Below are 18,589 nucleotides of genomic sequence, written 5' to 3' on the forward strand. Positions count from 1 at the left end.
AAATGTAAATCAAATCATAATGCTGTACACCTTAAACTTATACAGTGCTGTATGTCAATTACATCTCAATAAAACTGGGAAGAACAAAAAGATGGTTATTTTCCCTCATTTTCCCCTCTTGTCCCAATGACTCTCCTTCTATTGGGGTGGAGTGGAGTAGTATCTCATGTTTCATACAGCACTCTAAAGGCCATTGTCCCTGGGCCTCACATGGCCTAGGCCTTTATTTAGCTAGAAAACAAAAATTCCAATATTTCTATCTCGTTTGTTTTATCAAATTTTCCTTACAGTTTCTACATGTGACATTCTGCATAGAAGGAACTTCTTCAAACAAAGTTTATGTAAACATCATCCAATAATTTTTTTCTAAGACATACATGATTTTTTTCACTTTTGAATTTTTAATACATCTAGAAACTTATTTATATTAAGCTTGAACTAGGGATCTCTGCCCAGCCCACCTCCACGACCAGCACCTCAGTGGGTGCCTTTAATTGGTACGTGATGCCCACTCTCCAGGTTTTAGCCTCAAGCACCTCACAAATTGTGTAACATGATCAAGGAAAACTTCCTTGTGCTGGATCAAAACTGCTTGTCCATGTGTTGTTTTCCTCCTTGCTGAGGAAACAAGGATGAAGAACCGTGCACATCTTTTCTCAAGCATGTCTGTCCCTCTTCTGCCAGAAGCATGCAGAATGCTTCCCGGGAATTTATTTTTCATGATTTTACTCATTTCTCAGATTAAAGGTATGTCTTAATGTTTTTATCAGGGTTTTCTTATTATGCTATGAGGTAATGTCTCTTTAGTCGCAAAGTTTAAATCGTAAATGATAAAAACATTAATATCCATTGGTGATTTTACTGAGAACATAGCAAAGGACTTTGACTAGATTATGGCTAATCTTGAGATTCTCTGATTCTATGAAATGTCATATCATTTGTAAATACTCTAATTTACAGTGAAAGGGAAGAAGGAGTGGACATTACTGAATATCTGCAATGTAGCAGACACTGTGCTAACCATTAGCATGTTTAAAATTCTATATTATTTTCTCCATTTACAGATAAGGAAATTGAGACTAATATCTACAGATCAGAGAGATTAGATATGCTACTCATGGTCATACTACTAATAAACTGGTAAATGCCTGATTCAAGTAAGAGCCGATTCCAAAATCCTATGCTCTTTCCTCTATATCAGTCCTTAGTGAGGTGTGCAGGGCTGACCTCACAGATGACTACCAGTTGGGGTTTTTTTAAGTATAATTGACACACAGTATCTTATTAGTTTCAGGTGTACATCATAGTGATTCAATATTTCTATATATTGGAAATAATTTTGATAGGAAACTTGTAGAAGATTATGTTTAGCACTGATCCAAGAGTATCTAGAATCCCTTTAACAACTGAAAGCCATATATTAAGACTTCAAGCGCAAATACCCCTGGGAGATAAAATGGGTAATTTACATTGGACAGTCCATTCCAGTGCAGGCTTTGACAGGTGGCAGAATCCAGAGACAGTTATGGGGAGAATAAGATTACAAGGGTAGCAACTACAGAACAAGGTGAAAAAAGGGAAGAAGCCGAAGGACTCTGATTTCTTTGCCAATTTTCCAATTTTGCTCATATTTTTCTACTCTGGAAATCTTGGTCTCAATTCCTTGCCTGTAAAGTGGGGATGCTATTTCATAGTGGTGTTGTACGTGGCTGCTAATCTGGAGCGAGTGAACTCTCTGAAAATAATTCTGTTACCCAATCACTTTGAGTGAGTGTTAATACCAGATGTATTTTCCCCCTTTTGTTTCCTTTTAGAAAAGGTAATCCTTGGAGTAGAGGGTCAAGAACTGGTTTATCCTAAAAGGCTTCCCGTGATACAGAAGCGAGATGTTTGGCACAGCCATGATTATGACATACAGGTACAGGTTTTGATTTAATAAATAAGATTTATTGGTTTCACAAGCATGTAGAAAGCAACCTCTGGCTCCAATCAGAAGCAAACAAGAGAGATGTCTCAATTTTTCTGAGGCCTCCCAATCAACTCACAGCATGTGCTTGGGTGGATGAGGAGTAGAAGTTGCAGAGGAAAACAACCCCTTGACAGATTAGGAAACAAAAAGGAGTAAAGTTCAGGTTTTAGAGGGTGCCATGTAAAATTTTTCAGTTTATGTGAGGAGTTCCACTAACAGCTTTCCAGGCTCATTTAAAGCAATCTCATTTGTTCTAAGCTGGTGCCAGTGGAACGTAATCTCTGAGCATTTTGCTTTCCCAGTGATCTGATATATAGGCTTCTTTGTCTTACAGATTTTGTAGTAAAGTTGGATAACATTCATAGGAACAAAAAGGCTTACTTGGTCTATTTCTTAGAAGAATTTTGATTCAGATGTTAAAATTTAGAAACATTCAAAATTTTATTTTCAAAAGTAATAAATATTTATGTAGAAAATATATAATATACATAATGGGGAGTAAGCTTCAAAATTAGGTTATTTTCAGTTCCCGCTATTATAAAACACATTCAATGACTGTCAGACATTTGTTATCACACACTTGCATTTTGAGCCTTAGGTTTTTAATTTGGCTCATGAAGAATACTGACTGTCACTTTGCCCCAACACTCCTTGAGAGGGCAAATCTTTCCCGATGCAAAGACTTTTCTTCCCTCCACCAATAGAAGAGCCAGCCTTCCAGGTTCTCACTTGCTAGGTTTCTCAGTCATAAATAAGACACATTTCAGCTTTCCAAATGGCACCATCAAGGCCTCTTTCTCATGGTTTGAGATGATGAAAAAGCAGCTCTCCATCCGCTGTCATTCGGAAATAATGTCCAACCATTTTTCTCTAACAATCTCCTTACAAATAATTTTTCTCTTGATTTCCAGTTCTTTTCTCACCTTCTCAAACCTTTTATTGGTTGAAGGTTGATACTTAGCTAAGAGGGCAAAGTCAGCTTTCTACCACCCATTGTGCAAAAGCCGGTGGGCTCTTCTGGCATCTATTGTCTTAAGACTTAATCAGGACTGATATTAAAAGTGCCACTATGAATATACAAGATGATACTACACTAGGGCAGGAAATATACAAGATGAGTTTGGAGCATCTTGTTGTACCAGAAAGTAAAGAAGTTCTCAAACAAACTCCAAACATTGATGGAAGTCAAAAGAACACAGGAGCCAACTGAAAGAGCTCCAATGAACAAAGAAGGGACACTGTGAGCAACAAAATTAACGATACAGTTTTGGACCATAACATAAAGTATAAATTAATATCCATGAGCCTATATTGATATGAGTAAATGATTGAATAAGTAAATAAATGAGGGAGAATAGACAAATCTCTCATACAGAAGAACCAAAAAATTGTTGTAGATACTCCCCTCCCAAGGAGGTGGAGCGTAACTTCCCATCCCTTAAGCATAGTGACTTCCTTCCCAAGATTAGGGTCTGGAAGGGGAAAGTGTAGCTTTACAGTGGAGAAAGCTGACAAATGCTACCTCAGCTAGGTGATCAAGGTTAACATCATGTTGATATTGACGTCATGTTAAGGTCATGTGGATGGTATGTATTCTTGGTATGATGTGATGAATACGGCACTTGTTGTTGTTTTCTCCCAAATCTCTATAACCCCAGTCTAAGCAAGAGAAAAACATCAGAAAAACCTAAATTGAGAGAAAGCCTACAAAATACCTGACCAGTACTCCTCAAACTGTCAAGGTCATCAAAAATAAGAAAAGTCTGAGAAACTATCACAGTCTAGAGGAGCCTACAGAGACATTGCAAGTAAAAGTGATGTGGTCTCCTGGATGAACTAAAAATACATAAACACAAGATCCGGGGAGTGGTGGAATGCAGCAAGGAACGTAGCAACTTGCACATCTCTAGACAAGGAGAGAATGTGCATTTGTTCATTTCCTTTTTATTTTATGACTAGAAAAAAAGCCCATCAAAAATTTTAATTAGAAAATAACTTGAAGGAAAAATGCTCCATATATTAGCTCTCTTATAAATTCAGCTTTATCAGTATTTATCGTTTTGCCCGAAAGGACTGCTGAATGCTGGGCTGCTGGGTAGACTGTGAAAGATCCACAATTTCCCCTCCACCCACCCCACTACCAACTCCCAACACACACTAAATGGCCACACATTTAAGTCACATGATGGGTATTGTTTTTCAGGAAACTTATGAAGAAGAATTGTTGTATGAAATAAGCCTAAATAGAAAAAGCTTAATACTTCATCTTTTAAAATCAAGGTAAGTTCTATTTGGCTTCAATACCTTATAGATTGTTTAGTCTATAGTATCCCAGTTTTTGTGAAAACTGCCAGTGAAGTGAATTCCTCAAGTCATTGTTATCTATATGTAATCTGAATTCTTACTCTTCTAGTATAAGTCCATCTCATCTCAACAGCTCACCAACTATTATAGATGCTGTTCTCCAATTCCTAAATTAGTCCCTATTTTGGGTACCTGGAGATCTTTGAGCTCCGTGTACTCACTGTAAGAAGAGAGTTAATACGTTACCTCTTTGTGAATAGGTGGAACGAAAGATATTTGAAAGCCATGGTTTTTAAAATGCCTTCTAAGTTATTTAAAATAGATGCCAAACTAAGTTCTGTTGGGGAGTAAGCTAAGAACTGGGAAAAATTTACTTCATCAAGTTATCTTCTGTAAGTTAAATAATTCTAATGCCCCTATCTGTCTTCAGTAGCTCTCTTCACAACTTTTGTTGTTGTTGTTGAATTTCCGTTGTTTTCCTTTGGGCCATTCCTACACACAACAGCTTGGCCTCCCGGTCCCAAACATTAAAATCATGAAGAATTGTCAAATGCTAAGTTAAATGGAAGGATAACTCTCTTGAAGAAATGAGACTCTGGCCTATTAGCTAAAAACAACAGCAAAAATATAAAACAAACAAATAAACGAAAAGTCCTCCTTTCACTCAGAGTCCTCCACTGGACAAATGTACAGAAGTATAATAAATCTAATAGCATAACTATATTGATAATTTATTCAGACTGTGCATATTCTAACACTCCCAGGATGGAAGGAAGCTAACATTTATTGAGCAATTGCTATGTGCCTTTCCTCAAACTTCTCTCTTAATCCCCACAATACCCATATGAAGCAGATATTGTTTTATTCCCATTTTACTGAGGACGAATCATAGGTTCACTGAGATAATAAGTTGTCCAGGATCACATGCAGGTAATGATGCTGGTTGTCTAACTCAGATCTGCCTGCTTTTAAAATTACCCCATGCTGCCTCTGCCTCAAATAGCCAAGGTCATTATTTTAGTCATTGTTTAATTCTGCTAATCAGCCTGGAGTGGTATATTATAGAATTATAGGCATGCAAAGCAGTTTAATCTAATGTTGATATTGCTGATCAATGAGAAGGCAACGTTACCTGGTTCCCTCAGTTTCAAGAAGTAAGCGAATTTCACACATACCAAAAAGCATCCCAGATCTGTGAATATTATTTATTCACGTTTTCGTATAATATGGTAGCAAACAAACACTCAATCGTTTTTGTTGAGGAAGATTACCCCTGAGCTAACTACTGCCAATCTTCCTCTTTTTGCTGAGGAAGACTGGCCCTGAGCTAACATCCATGCCCATCTTCCTGTACTTTATATGTGGGACTCCTTCCACAGCACGGCTTGCCAAGCAGTGCCATGTCCGCACCCGGGATCCGAACCAGCAAACCCCGGCCTGCGGAAGTGGAAAGTGCGAAGTAACCGCTGCGCCACTGGGCTGGCCCCTCAATCTTTTTAATTTAGATTTTTATCCGTCTTTTTTCTGTAACCACTTTTTTTTCCGTATTTCCCCTATGAGTTTCCTTTAGTTTGATTTTAACCATACTGAATACCTCTTTTATAAGTTGATGTTGAGAAATAGAGGTGAACCTTCATAGGCCAACCATGTCAAATCAGATTGTTTATTCATCCAGTGGAAACACTGATTGGGTCAACTTTGTTTTCACTATAATAAATCAATTAATAGGTGTAAAGTTACATTCGTATGTGTAAATGAGGCAAAAGAAACATTAATTTGGAATATGCTATACAACCAAGCACTTTACTAAAAGTTTTATATATTCTATTTCAAAATAACCACAAAATGATTTTGTTCTATTTACCTGTTATATCTCTTTCATTTTTACCAATAGTTTATTATAAAAAAGATCTTACACACAAAGTTGAAAGAATTTTATAGTGAACATTCATATACCCATTAATATATACATATATTCATAATCCCATCAAGATATACATATTTACATATCCCCATCAACATTTTACCATGCTTGTTTCATATCATATTTCCTTGTCTATCCGTTATTCTATCCATCCACCCATCCATCCATCTTATTTTCATGCATTTCAAACTATATTGTAGACATCAGTATACTTCCCTCTAAATACTTCAATGAGCGTATCTTTAGTGTTTAATATTTGTTCACAGTTTTTTCTTTTGATGTAAAATTTTCATGCAACAAAATGCAAACCTTAAGTGTACATTCATTGAATTTTGACAAATGCACAAACTTGTTACCCAAATTCCTGTAGAAATGAATTACAAAAGAACTGTCACTCAGCGAACTTACTCTTTCTCCTTCCTAGTCAACTTCCCTCAAAACGTGCTAACAGAGGTTTTACTCATTATAGATTACTTTTGTCCATTCTAGAAGCTCTTATAAATAGATTTATACTGGGTGTACTCTTTTGTATAAGGCTTCCTTAATTCAGCATGCCATTAATGAAATTCATGAACGTAGCTCCAGGTATCAGAAGTTTGGGTCTTCTACTTTCTGAGTACTATTCCGTGTATAAGTATACTACAGTTTGTTTACCCATTCTTCTACTGATGGACACGTAGGCTGCTTCCAGTGCTTGGCTGTCGTGAGTAAAGCTTGAATGAGCAGTCTTGTACAGTCTTTTTATAAATATGTGTCTTCATTTCTCCTTGGTGAACACCCAGGCAACAGATTCCTGGGTCACAGGGTATGTGTATGTTTAGCTTTATTTAAAAAAAAGAACAACTGCCATTTTCCAAACTGGTTGTACAATTTTATGTAACTGCCAACAGTGTATGAAAATTCTAGTTTCTCCATCTCCTCTTCACCATTTGGTGTCCTCCCCCTTTTTAATTTTAGTTATGCTAGTGAGTTTGCGGTAACACTTCATTCTAGGTAAATTTTCAGTTCCCTGTTGAAAGGTTTTTTAATGTGATTATTGACCTTTTGTATATCTTTTGTAAAGTATCTGTTTAAATATTTACCCATTTATTTGTGCTTTATTCAGTTAGAGGAGATCTTTATATAACGTACAGACTATCCTTTTGTCAAATATATTTCTTAAATGGTTTCTTTTAGCCTGTGACTTTTTTTCATTCATTTTCTTAACTATGTCTTTTAAAGAGTAAAAATTTATAATACTAAAGAAATTTTGATTTATCAAATTTTTCCTTTATGATAATTGCTTTCTGTGACCTCTTCTAAAGTCTTCATGGTTTTAGCTTTTAATTTTTGTGTATTATCATCTTGAATTTATGTGTGTGTGTGTGTGTGTGTGTGTGTGTGTGTCCACATGATTTGTGGGAGGGGCCACGTTCTTGTTGTTCCATATGCCTAGCTAGTTATTCCAGCCCATTTTGTTGAATTGCCTTTCTTTGGATTAAATTGCTTTTGTACCTTTGACCGAAATCAAATGACTATTTCTTGGCTCTCTGTTCTATCCTGTTTATCCACCTTTCAGTCCTTAAGCCATGACCATATTGTCTTGATTACTGCAACTAGATAGTAAGTCTAAAAGCCAGTTTGGGTAACTTCTCCAATTTTGTTCTTCTTTCTCAGAATTTTTAAAAATTGCAGAGCCCTTGCATTTCTCTGTAAAATTTAGAATATGCTTATTAATTTCTATTTTTAAAAAAGCCCACTAGAACTTTGGTTAAGATTTTATTGGATCTGTACATCAATTGGAGAGAATTGATATCAATAATATTGAGTCTTCGTGTTGTATCTCTATATTTATTTAAATCTTCTTTAATTTTCATCAGTTTTGTAATTTATAATGTAGAGCTCTCTCATGTCTTTTGTTAGACTTATTTCTGCATGTTTAATATTTGTGATGTTTATTATTTCATTTTTCTATTGGGAGGCCTTAATCTATGAATTTATTGACTGTTTTATTGATTACTTAGAGATTTTCATCAGCAAATACTGGCGATTTTATTTATTTATTTCTAATCTTATTCCTTTTATTCCTATACTTTATTGCAATGGCTAAGAACTCCAGTACAATTTGAGAAGTAGTGAGAGTTGGCAAGCTAACATTATTCCTGACCTTAAAAGGAAAGTCTTCAATATTGAATGATTAATATGATATTGCCAGTGGATTTGTCATTGGCATACTTTATTTATTAGATTAAGACAGTTCCCTGAGAAGTTTGAGGAAAGTGTTTTGTCTCCATCCATTGAAATGTCCATATGGTAATTTATGCTGATTGATTTTTGAATGTTAAACCAAGCTTGGATCCCTGGGATAAAACTCTGTTTGCTGTATTCAGTTTACTAACGTTTTATGAAGGGTTTTTGAAACCATTTTAATGATGGATGTTATTCTGTATTTTTAGGGTCTTTTAATGCCTATGTCAGATTTTTATATTAGGATCATGTTGGCCTCATAAAATGAGTTGGGAAGCGTTCTTCCTTCCTATATTTTCTAAAGGATGTCCACTTTAGAATGTTTGATAGAATTTGCAAGTGAATTTATCTGTGCTTTGAGGATTTTTTGTGTGTATGTGTGGCGAGGAGGTCTTATGATTCCAAATTCAATTTTATTCAGATTTTCTATTTCATTTTGTGTCAGTTTTAAATTGTAATTTACAAGGAAAATGTATATTTCATCTAAGTTGTCAATTTTGGTGCATAAAGTGTTTCATAATATTCTCTTATTATTCTTTTAATGTCTGTATTATCTTTAGTATAACCCCTCTATAATTTCTAATATTGGTGATTTGAGTTCTCCCTCTTTTTTTCTTGACCACTTTAAAGAGGTTTATCAATTTGTTGATCTTTTCAAATAACTAAAATTTGGCTTTCTTAATTATTGCTATTGTTTGTATATTGATTTCACTGATTATATTATATTTATTAATTTATTATTTCTACTTGCTTAGTGCTTACTGTTCTCTTTTTATGCAAACATTTCATCTTTCTGTCATTAGTATTTAAAATATTTAAAGCTATGATGTTCCCTCCAAGCACTAATTTAGATGCATCTTGAAAATCATGATATGTTGTATTTTTATTATCATTCATTTCAAAATATTTTCTAATTTCTTTTGAGATTTCTCCTTTGATTTGTGGATTATTTAAGAGTGTGTTATTTAATTTCCAATATTTGATGGGGTTTTTATTTACATATCTTTGTGTGAAACTTTTTAGATTTAATTCTATTTTTGATAAAGAATATACTTTGCATGAGATCAATTTTTTTAAAAATGTATTGCAATTTGTTTTATGGACAAACATATGTCCTAACTTGTTAAACACACCATGTGCACTTGAAAAGAATATATATTTTGCAGTTGTTGTGTGAAATGTTCTATAAACAACAATTAGGAGAAGATGGTTGGTAGGATTATTTAGATCTGTTTTTACTCATTTTACTTTGTTGTGACACTTGTTGAGACAGAAATGCCAAAATATTCATCTACAATTTTGGAATTGTTTATTTCTTTTTTCAATTCTTTTAATATTTTCTTCATGTATTCTGAAGCTTAGTTAGCTGTTAGATTCATACACATTTATAATTGTTTTTTTCATATGGTGAATTGACTTTTATCATTAGCTCATTATAGAATGCTCCTCTTGTTGGGAAGTATATTTCACCTCATATTAATCTAGCTTATCCCAGCCTTCATATGTTTACTGTTTGCATAGTGTACTATTTTTTATCCATTTTTTCAACCTATCTGTCTTTACATTTAAAATGTGTCTCTTTAATACAGCAAGTAGTTAGGTCTTGATTTTTAATGAATTCTGACAATCTGATTTCTAATTGGAATGTTTAATCCATTAACTTTTAATGTTATGAATGATATGATTATATTTAATATTTAATTTCTGTTTATCTCTGTATTTTGTTTCTCTGGTCTTCTTTTCCTGCCTTCTTTGGGTCTTTGGATTATTTGATTTTTCTTTTGAACTTTGCATACTGACTTTTATCTATGGGCTTTTTAGCAATATTTCTCTGCTTTAGTTATAAGCTTTGTTTTAGAGATTACAAAATATGTTTACAGTTACTATTGTATCATTTTATGTAAAATGTAAAAACTTTGCAATCATATAAGTCCATTTGCAACCATTACTCCTTTATGCTAACCTGTCATATGTATACACCTATATACATTATTAACCCCACGATGCATGGCTATAATTTTGGCTTTAAACAGTCATATGTGTCTTAAAGAAGTTAAATGAAAATATGTTTTTATCTACTCACTTGTTTACCATTATCTGTCTCCCTTTTCTTAGAGATTTAATTTTTCATCTGCTTTCACTCACTACAGCCTGAAGAACTTCCATTACCCATTTTTGTAGTACAGGTCTGTGGGCAAAAATCTACCTTAGTTTTTCAAATTTTTTAATCTGAAATAATCTTTGCTTTTCTTTCATTCTTCATTCCTTCATTTATATCCAGCTATTTTTGGCTGGATGTAAAATTATGCTTTGACAACATTTTTATTTCTTTTGGCAAAAGATGCTGACATTGTTTTACTATCTTCTGGCCTCCATAATCTCTAATGAGATGTTGGTGGTAATTGGAATTTCTGTTCTCCTGTACATGTTACGTTGTTTTTCTCTTGCTGCTTTCCAGGTTTGTCTCAGTTTTTGTTACTCTGCAATTTGACAATAACATGCACCACTGTGATTTTCTTCATATTTATCATGTTTGTTTTTTATTGAACTTCATGAAACTGTAATTTGTCCTCTTCAAACTGGATAAAATTTCAGTCGCTATTTTTCCAATTTTATTTGCCACAGTCTTTCTAGCACTGTGTCAGTATTTTAGTCCTTTTGATATTATCCTACATGTCCCTGAAGCTTTGCTTTTTTTTCTTTCTTTTCTTCAGGTTGGATAATTTCTAATGATCTATCATCAAGTTTATTAACTCTTTCTTATATCAATTCCATTCTTTTTTTTTTTTTAAGATTTTATTTTTTTTCTTTTTCTCCCCAAAGCCCCCTGGTACATAGTTGTATATTCTTCATTGTGGGTCCTTCTAGTCGTGGCATGTGGGATGCTGACTCAGCATGGTTTGATGAGCAGTGCCATGTCCACACCCAGGATTCGAACCAACGAAACACTGGGTCACCTGCAGCGGAGCACGCAAACTTAACCACTCGGCCACGGGGCCAGCCCCATCAATTCCATTCTTATTTTGAACCCATACAATGAACTTTTTATGTAGAATATTTTTAAATTGTATAATTTTCAATTTGTTTTAAAAAATAATTTTCCTTTTTCTGCTGATTTTTCATGCATTTCAAGCCTATTTTCTTTTACGTTGTTGAGCATAGTTATAATACCTGCTTTAAAATCTTTATCTATAATTTCAACCTCTGGATGATCTTGAGGTAGATCTCTGTTTTTTGACTTACCTCTTGACAATAGTTCAAATATTCCTGTTTCTTCACGTGTTGAGTAAATTTAGAGTTGAGTAAATTGTGTGCTGAGCAATTTAAACAAAACGTGGTAGGGACTTTTGATTCTGTTATGTTTCTCTGAAGGGGTTTGATACTTTTGTTTTATCAGGAAACTAACTTTGTTGAACTCAAACTGCAAACTCTGTCTTTTGAGTGGCAGCTCAAATTTCAGACAATTATTTTATTCTTAACAGCATTTATTTACTGAACACTGTTAATATTCCATATATTGTCTTAGGAGCTAGAGAGACATGAATAAAAAATAATAAGTCCCTTCTTTAAAGTAATTCACAGGTAACCTTGAAGATAGAAATGATAACATAGTAAGGGCAGACAAATAACAACTGGTGGACCAAATTGGGCTGCGTTTCAATTTATGCAAGCTGAGAATAATTTTTAAATTTTAAAATATTTAGAGTGAAAATAAACAAAAAATATAAAACTAAGCTAGACAAAGAACATGTAACAAAGACTGTATGTGGCCCACCTAACCTAAAATGTTTATCATCTTGGTGTTTACAGAAAAGTTTGCTGATCTCTATAACATATGATAAAAATGTAGTAAACATGAAAAGGAGACTTTGGAAGTGTAAAATACACATAGAGGAAGGAATCTCAAGGTCTACCTGGAGACAGGAAGCATGTTTTGAGTTGGTTTTTGAAGCAGTTCTGGAAGTTTATCATGTTGGGAGTGGGAGTGGCCAGGTGTAGCTCGAAGTAAGTTCAAGGACTTTACAAATAGTTTGCTTTTTCTTTATTATATTTATTTCTGAGATATCTTGAACTCTGTGGCTTATAACAACTATTTCCCTCTAATTTGTTAAAATCCATTAGCATGCTTACTCCTCCAACATCCAAGTAGTCACTGAAATGTTAAATCACTCTTAGATCAGGAACACATGACCATAAAGCATTTTTGAAACTGTAGAATCTTCATGATTTGCCATTTCTAAATCATTTATTATGGCTATTTGAGCATTATCATTTTTTCCTCATGTATTACATGTTTCAATATTCACACAAAATATTTAATTTGAGAGAAACGCTGATGTCCAGTTGCCATCTTGGTTAGTCCCTAGATTTAATAGATTCTACCATGGCAAAAATACTATGTGATGATAAATGTATTGTGATTATGTAATGTATGTATATTTTTAGATTTAAAATAACAGTAAGCATAACTTGTGCTTTTCTGCAGCCCAAACATCATGATCATATTTAATATTAAATCATATTAAAGAATGGAATGCCAAATGGTACAAAATTCTATAAAATTTCTTAAAATGATATATTTTGATTTATTTTAAAAAATGAGACTATAGGTTTTCACTTCCAGAAAAATGGAGCAGACATACTTTTCCTCATTCTTGCCACTAACTACAACTAAAACCTCTGGACATTACATATATAAAACAAATGTAAGAAGACTGACGGATGGGGACTTTTGTACCCAAGGAAAGACAGACACAGTGTGAGTTTCTTGAATTTTCTTTTTGCTTCATATATACCAGACTGGATACTGGAGAAATAAACAACTTGGAAATGCCAAGAAACACAGACAAAAAAAAGTCCCCAAAAATCCTGCTCTATTTAGCCAAAAGGTTAAGAAAGAGGTAGGCTAGAAAGACAAAAAAAGTTTAGGTAATAAATGTTCTACTCTAGCAAACATCACAGAAAAAACTGTGGCTCCATTCCCATCCCAACCAGAAAATGCAGATTGGAAAGACTAAACTTCTATCCTTGTCAGGCTATAAAAAGGTACCCCAACCATTCCCTCTTCTGTGTAGTGATGTCAGACCTAGCTAAATGGGGAGCCAGGACTTTCATCTTGGTCCAGTGGTAGGGAGCCCCATTTTTCCCACAGTAGTGTGAGCAGAAACAATGTGTAAAGCCTAGACACCATGCCCACCCAGCAAAATGAGGTACCTCTCACCCTCCCTGCTGGGTTAATGTCAGAGGAGGCCTAGAGAAGTGTCAATAAGGCCACTCCTCACAGTATCAGTGGAAGCCACGTGGGGAGCATAGATGAGCATCCCTGTCTTTTCTAGCTGGGGTAGTTCCAGCAGAGGCCTAGTGGAAAGACAGAATTTTGGCCCTCACCAAGCAACAACAAGGAGCTTATGTAGGCCAAGTGCCAAACCTGGATGTCCAGCCCCACTTGACAGTAATGAGGTGCCCTGCATTAGAGTGGTATCAGAGGAGACCTGCTAAAACACAATGTTTAAATAAGATCCAGAGCCTTGTAATATAATACCAAAATACCCAAGTTTTAATTGAAAATCATGTATCATACCAAAATCCAAAAATATTTAAATATAAAAAAGAAAAGACAATTGATAATTGCCAACACCAAAGTGAAATAGATGTTAGAATTGTCTGACGAGATTTTAAAATAGCTACCATAAAAATGTTCCAATGAGCAATGACAAACGTACTTGAAATAAATGAAAAAAGAGAATGCCTCAGGAAATGAATAGGAAATCTCAACAAAGAAATAGAAGATATAAAGAAAAGCCAAACAGAAATTTTAGAACTGAAAAGTAAAATACTTGGGAAAAAATAAAACCTTCAATAGATGGGCTCCCCACTAGAATGGAGAGGACAGTAAAAATAATCAGTTAACATAGAATAATAGGAATTACACAATCTGAATAACAGGGAGAAAATTGACTGGAAATAAAACAGACTATCAGAGTCCAGCATGGTGGCATAATGGTTAAGTTTGTGCACTTCGCTGTGGCCTGGGGTTCATGGGGTCGGATCCCAACTGTGGACCTACACACCATTCATCAAACCATGCTGTGGCAGAGTCCCACATGCAAAATGGAGGAAGATTCACACAGAGGTTAGCTCAGCGACAGTCTTCATTAAGCAAAAGGAGTAAGATTGGAAATAGATGCTAGCTGAGAGCCAATCTTCCTCACCAAAAACAAAACCAAAAAAAAAACCCAAAAATCAAAAGAAAAAAGAGTATCAGAAATACATGAAACTAAAATAAAAGATGTAAAATTGATGTTATCAGATTATGGAACTAAAAAGTTATTCAAGGAAAACTTTGATACTGAAAATCTCCAAATTTGCCAAAGAAAACCCCCAAAACTTACTAGTTCAAGAAGATGAACAAACACAAAATGGGATAAACTAAAAAAAAAAACCCATTCCAAGACACAGTATAGTTGCTTTTACATATATATATATAAATATATATATATTTTTTAATCAACTAAGAAACTATACAAAGAGATACATCGAAAAATACTATGGTATGGTAGCAGAAATAAATCAAAATGAAATTTGAAAATATATTCAAGTGACCCACAAGAAGGAAGGAAAAGGAAAATAGAGCATGAAAAAAAAACAAGAAGACACCAGCCTGGTGGCACAGCAGTTGGGTTTGCACACTCTGCTTTGGCAGTCCGGGGTTCGCTGGTTCAGATCCCATACACAGACCCACGCATTGCTTATGCGGCAGGCATCCCACATATAAAGTAGAGGAAGATGGGCATGGATGTTAGCTCAGGGCCAATCTTCCTCAGTAAAAAAGAGGAGGATTGACAGCAGACGTTAGCTCAGGGCTGATCTTCCTAAAAGAAAAAAAATGGAGAGTGAGAAGAAGTAGAAACAAAAAATAAAATGGCAGATTTAAGCCTTAAAAAACAATAATTGCTTTAAATCTAAATGGTCTAACTATTCCAATTAAAAGACAGAGAATGGCAGCGGGGATGAAAAAATATCACTGAACTATATGTTGTTTATATAATGTCTTCCAGAAAATAGAAGAGGGGATACTTTCCTTCTCATTCTATGAAGCCAGTATTACCCTGATGCCTAAACCAGGTATAAATATAAACAAAATTAAAGTACAGATAAATATCCCTCATGAATGTAGATGCAGAACTTCTTAACAATATATTAGCAAATAGAATTCAACAATGTATAGTGAATTATACACCATGAACAAATGGTTTTTTTTCCCCATGGTTACAGGCTTATCTAATATTCTAAAATCAATCAATATAGTCTACCATATTAACAATCTAAAGAAGAAAAATCACATGATCATGTCAACTGTTGCAGAAAATGATTTTGACAAAATTCAACACTCATTTAAGATTAAAGATTCTTAGGAACTAGGAATACAGGGGAATGTCCTCAACTTTGTAAAGAATATTTATAAAACCCTACAGCTAACATCATTCTTAATGGTGAAAGACTGAAGACTTTCCTCCTAAAGTCAGGAGCCAGGCGAGTATGTCCACTCTCACCACTACTATTTAACATATTCCCACATGTTCTAGTCAGTGCAACCAGGCAAGAAAAAGAAAGAAAAGACATAGGTTGGGAAGGTAGAAAAAAAGTCCCTATTTGCAGATGATTTGATAACTGTTTGCATAGAAAATCCCAAAGAATCTGCCAAAGGAGCAAACAAAAAACATCTCCTAATGTTCAGCAAGGTCACAGAGGATATCCTCATTCAGAAATCAATTGTGTTTCTGTATATTACTGATAAACACGTGGAAACTGAAATTTAAAATATAGCACCATTTGAATCACTTGAAATAAAGGAATAAAACACTCAGTTATAAGTCTGAGAAATATATACAAGACTTGTACACTGAAAACCACAAAATGCTGATGAAAACATCAAAAAGATGTAAATAGATGAAGTCATATTATGTTAACGGATTGGAAGACTCAATATAGTAAAAATGTTAATTTTCCTCCAATTGATATATAGGACTATCACAATTCCTATCAAAATCACTGTGAAAGTTTTTGTAAATATCGACAAGATTATTCTAAAATTTCTGGGGAAAGACAAGGGAACTAGAGTAGCTCAAACAAGTCTGAAAAAAGAAGAAAACAGGAAGAATCACTTCGCCAAATCTCAAGAAATATTACATAGATACAATGTCGTATTGTCAGAGAAATAGACACATAGATTAATGGAATCAAACAGAGAACTCAGAAATAGTTCTACACAAGTAAAACCAAATGATTTTGGGCAGTTTTTACAGCAAATCAATAGAGAAAATATAATTTCTTCCCCAAATGGTGCTGAAACAATTGGATATCCATAGCAAAAAATTAAAAAAGAACCTCAATCTAAATTCTAAAACTTACATCAAAGTTAACTCAAAATGAATTAGGGACATCAATGTAAAATGCAAAACTACAAAACATTTAGATAAAGTAAGAGAATATCTACAGGATCTAGGGCTAGGCAGAGAATTCTTAGACTTGACACCAGAAGCGTGATCAGTAAAAGATAAAACTGATAAATCGGACTTCATCAAAATGAAAAGTGCTTGCTCTGAAAAAGCCCCTGTTATGAGGATGAAAGACAAGCTGCAGGTTGGGAGGAAACATTTGCAAACCACAACCAATGAAGGACCAGTGCCCGGAAGGTAAAAAGAGTGCTCAAAACTCAACAAAAATAAATCTAGGCATCCAACTGAAAAATGAGCAAAAGACATGAAGAGATATTTCACCAAAGAGGATATACAGGTGACAAATAAGTATGTGAAAGGATGTTCAACATCATTAGCCATTCAGGAAATGCATATTAACCTACAATGAAATATCATTACACACTCATCAGAATGGCTAAAATTAAAAAATAGTTACAACACCCAATGCTGGCAAAGGACAGAGAGAAACTGGATCATTAATACATTGCTGATGGGAATATAAAATGATATAGCACTCTGGAAAAAAATTTGGTGATTTCTTTAAAAACTGAATATGCAACTTCTATGAGATGTATCGGTTGTACTCTTGGGTATTTATTTCAGAGAAACAAAAACTTATGTTCACACAAAGAGCTGTACGCTAATGTTTACAACTTTACCCACAAAAGCCCCAAACTGGAAACAGCTCAGATCTCTTCAACAAGTGAATGGTTAAACAAACTGTGGTACACCCATATCGTGGAATACTACTCTACGATAAAATGGAACAACTTGGATGGATTATGAGGGCATTATACTGAATGAAAAAAAAAGCCAGTCTCAAAGGATCACATACTATATTATTCCATTGGTATAACATTCTCAAAATGACAAAATTTTAGAGGCAGAAAAATGGGTTAGTCATTTCTATTGTTGTCAGGGAGTATGGAAGATGTATGGAGGGGAGATAAGTGATTATAAAGGAATAACATGAGAGAGATCTTTCTGGTGATGGAATAGTTCTGTATTTTGCTTGAGGTGGCGCAATACAAATCTACATATAAGATAAAATGATACATAACCACACATACACATTATACTAGTGTATATTTTGGGTTTTGATATTGTACTATAATGATTTAGGATGTAACCATTAGGGAAACTAAGTGAAGGGTACACAGACACCAGACTCTGCTACGCTATCTCTGGAACTACTTATGAATCTATAATTATTTCAAAAGAAAAATTTAAAAATTAGATACTAGTGCTTTGTCTTCATAAATTGAAAAATGCAGGATCCTTTGTTTTACAAGAAATAAAATTTTACAATATAATTTTGGAGGAATAAAAGAAAGGACACCCACTATGATTCAGTGCCTGAGCTGAAATATACATTCTGGTCACATGTTGAATATATAACCCTTGCTATTTGGAGTTACAGTGAATGAAGGCAAGGTATGTTCACGAAACACAGGCATAAAGGGAAATCTACTGATCCTGCTCTAATTCGAATTGTTTTGCCAGCTCTTTGAGGAAAAATGAGTAAGAGTGCACAGGCAGATATTTTCAATTCATGTTAAATATTTCCCTGATTTTGTTTTGTAAAAATATGTTTTTGAATAAATGATTATTATATAGTAAGAGAAGACCATTAGATCAACAATTATGTAGAGTGGATGATGTCAACTTTAATCGTGAACATGTTTA

At 34.2% G+C, this 18,589-nt stretch overlaps 1 protein-coding gene across 3 annotated transcripts in view; it reads left to right on the forward strand.

The window, feature by feature from the left end:
• The first annotated feature begins 461 nt into the window (after positions 1 to 461).
• ADAM7 (ADAM metallopeptidase domain 7) overlaps positions 462 to 18,589 on the forward strand; it is a 65,529-nt gene continuing 47,401 nt past the window's right edge. The window contains exons 1-3 of one of the 3 annotated variants that reach the window (XM_014737834.3): positions 462 to 747; positions 1,815 to 1,918; positions 4,173 to 4,249. In XM_014737834.3, coding sequence (XP_014593320.3) covers positions 633 to 747; positions 1,815 to 1,918; positions 4,173 to 4,249 — 296 coding nt within the window. In that variant the 5' untranslated portion in view covers positions 462 to 632. Of the gene's footprint in view, positions 748 to 1,814; positions 1,919 to 3,531; positions 3,556 to 4,172; positions 4,250 to 7,720; positions 7,800 to 18,589 lie in introns of those variants that run through there. The other 2 variants (XM_070256226.1, XM_070256234.1) reach the window with 2 other exon arrangements.

The sequence above is a fragment of the Equus caballus genome, chromosome 2, assembly GCF_041296265.1.
Source record: "Equus caballus isolate H_3958 breed thoroughbred chromosome 2, TB-T2T, whole genome shotgun sequence".
Lineage (NCBI taxonomy): Eukaryota > Metazoa > Chordata > Mammalia > Perissodactyla > Equidae > Equus > Equus caballus.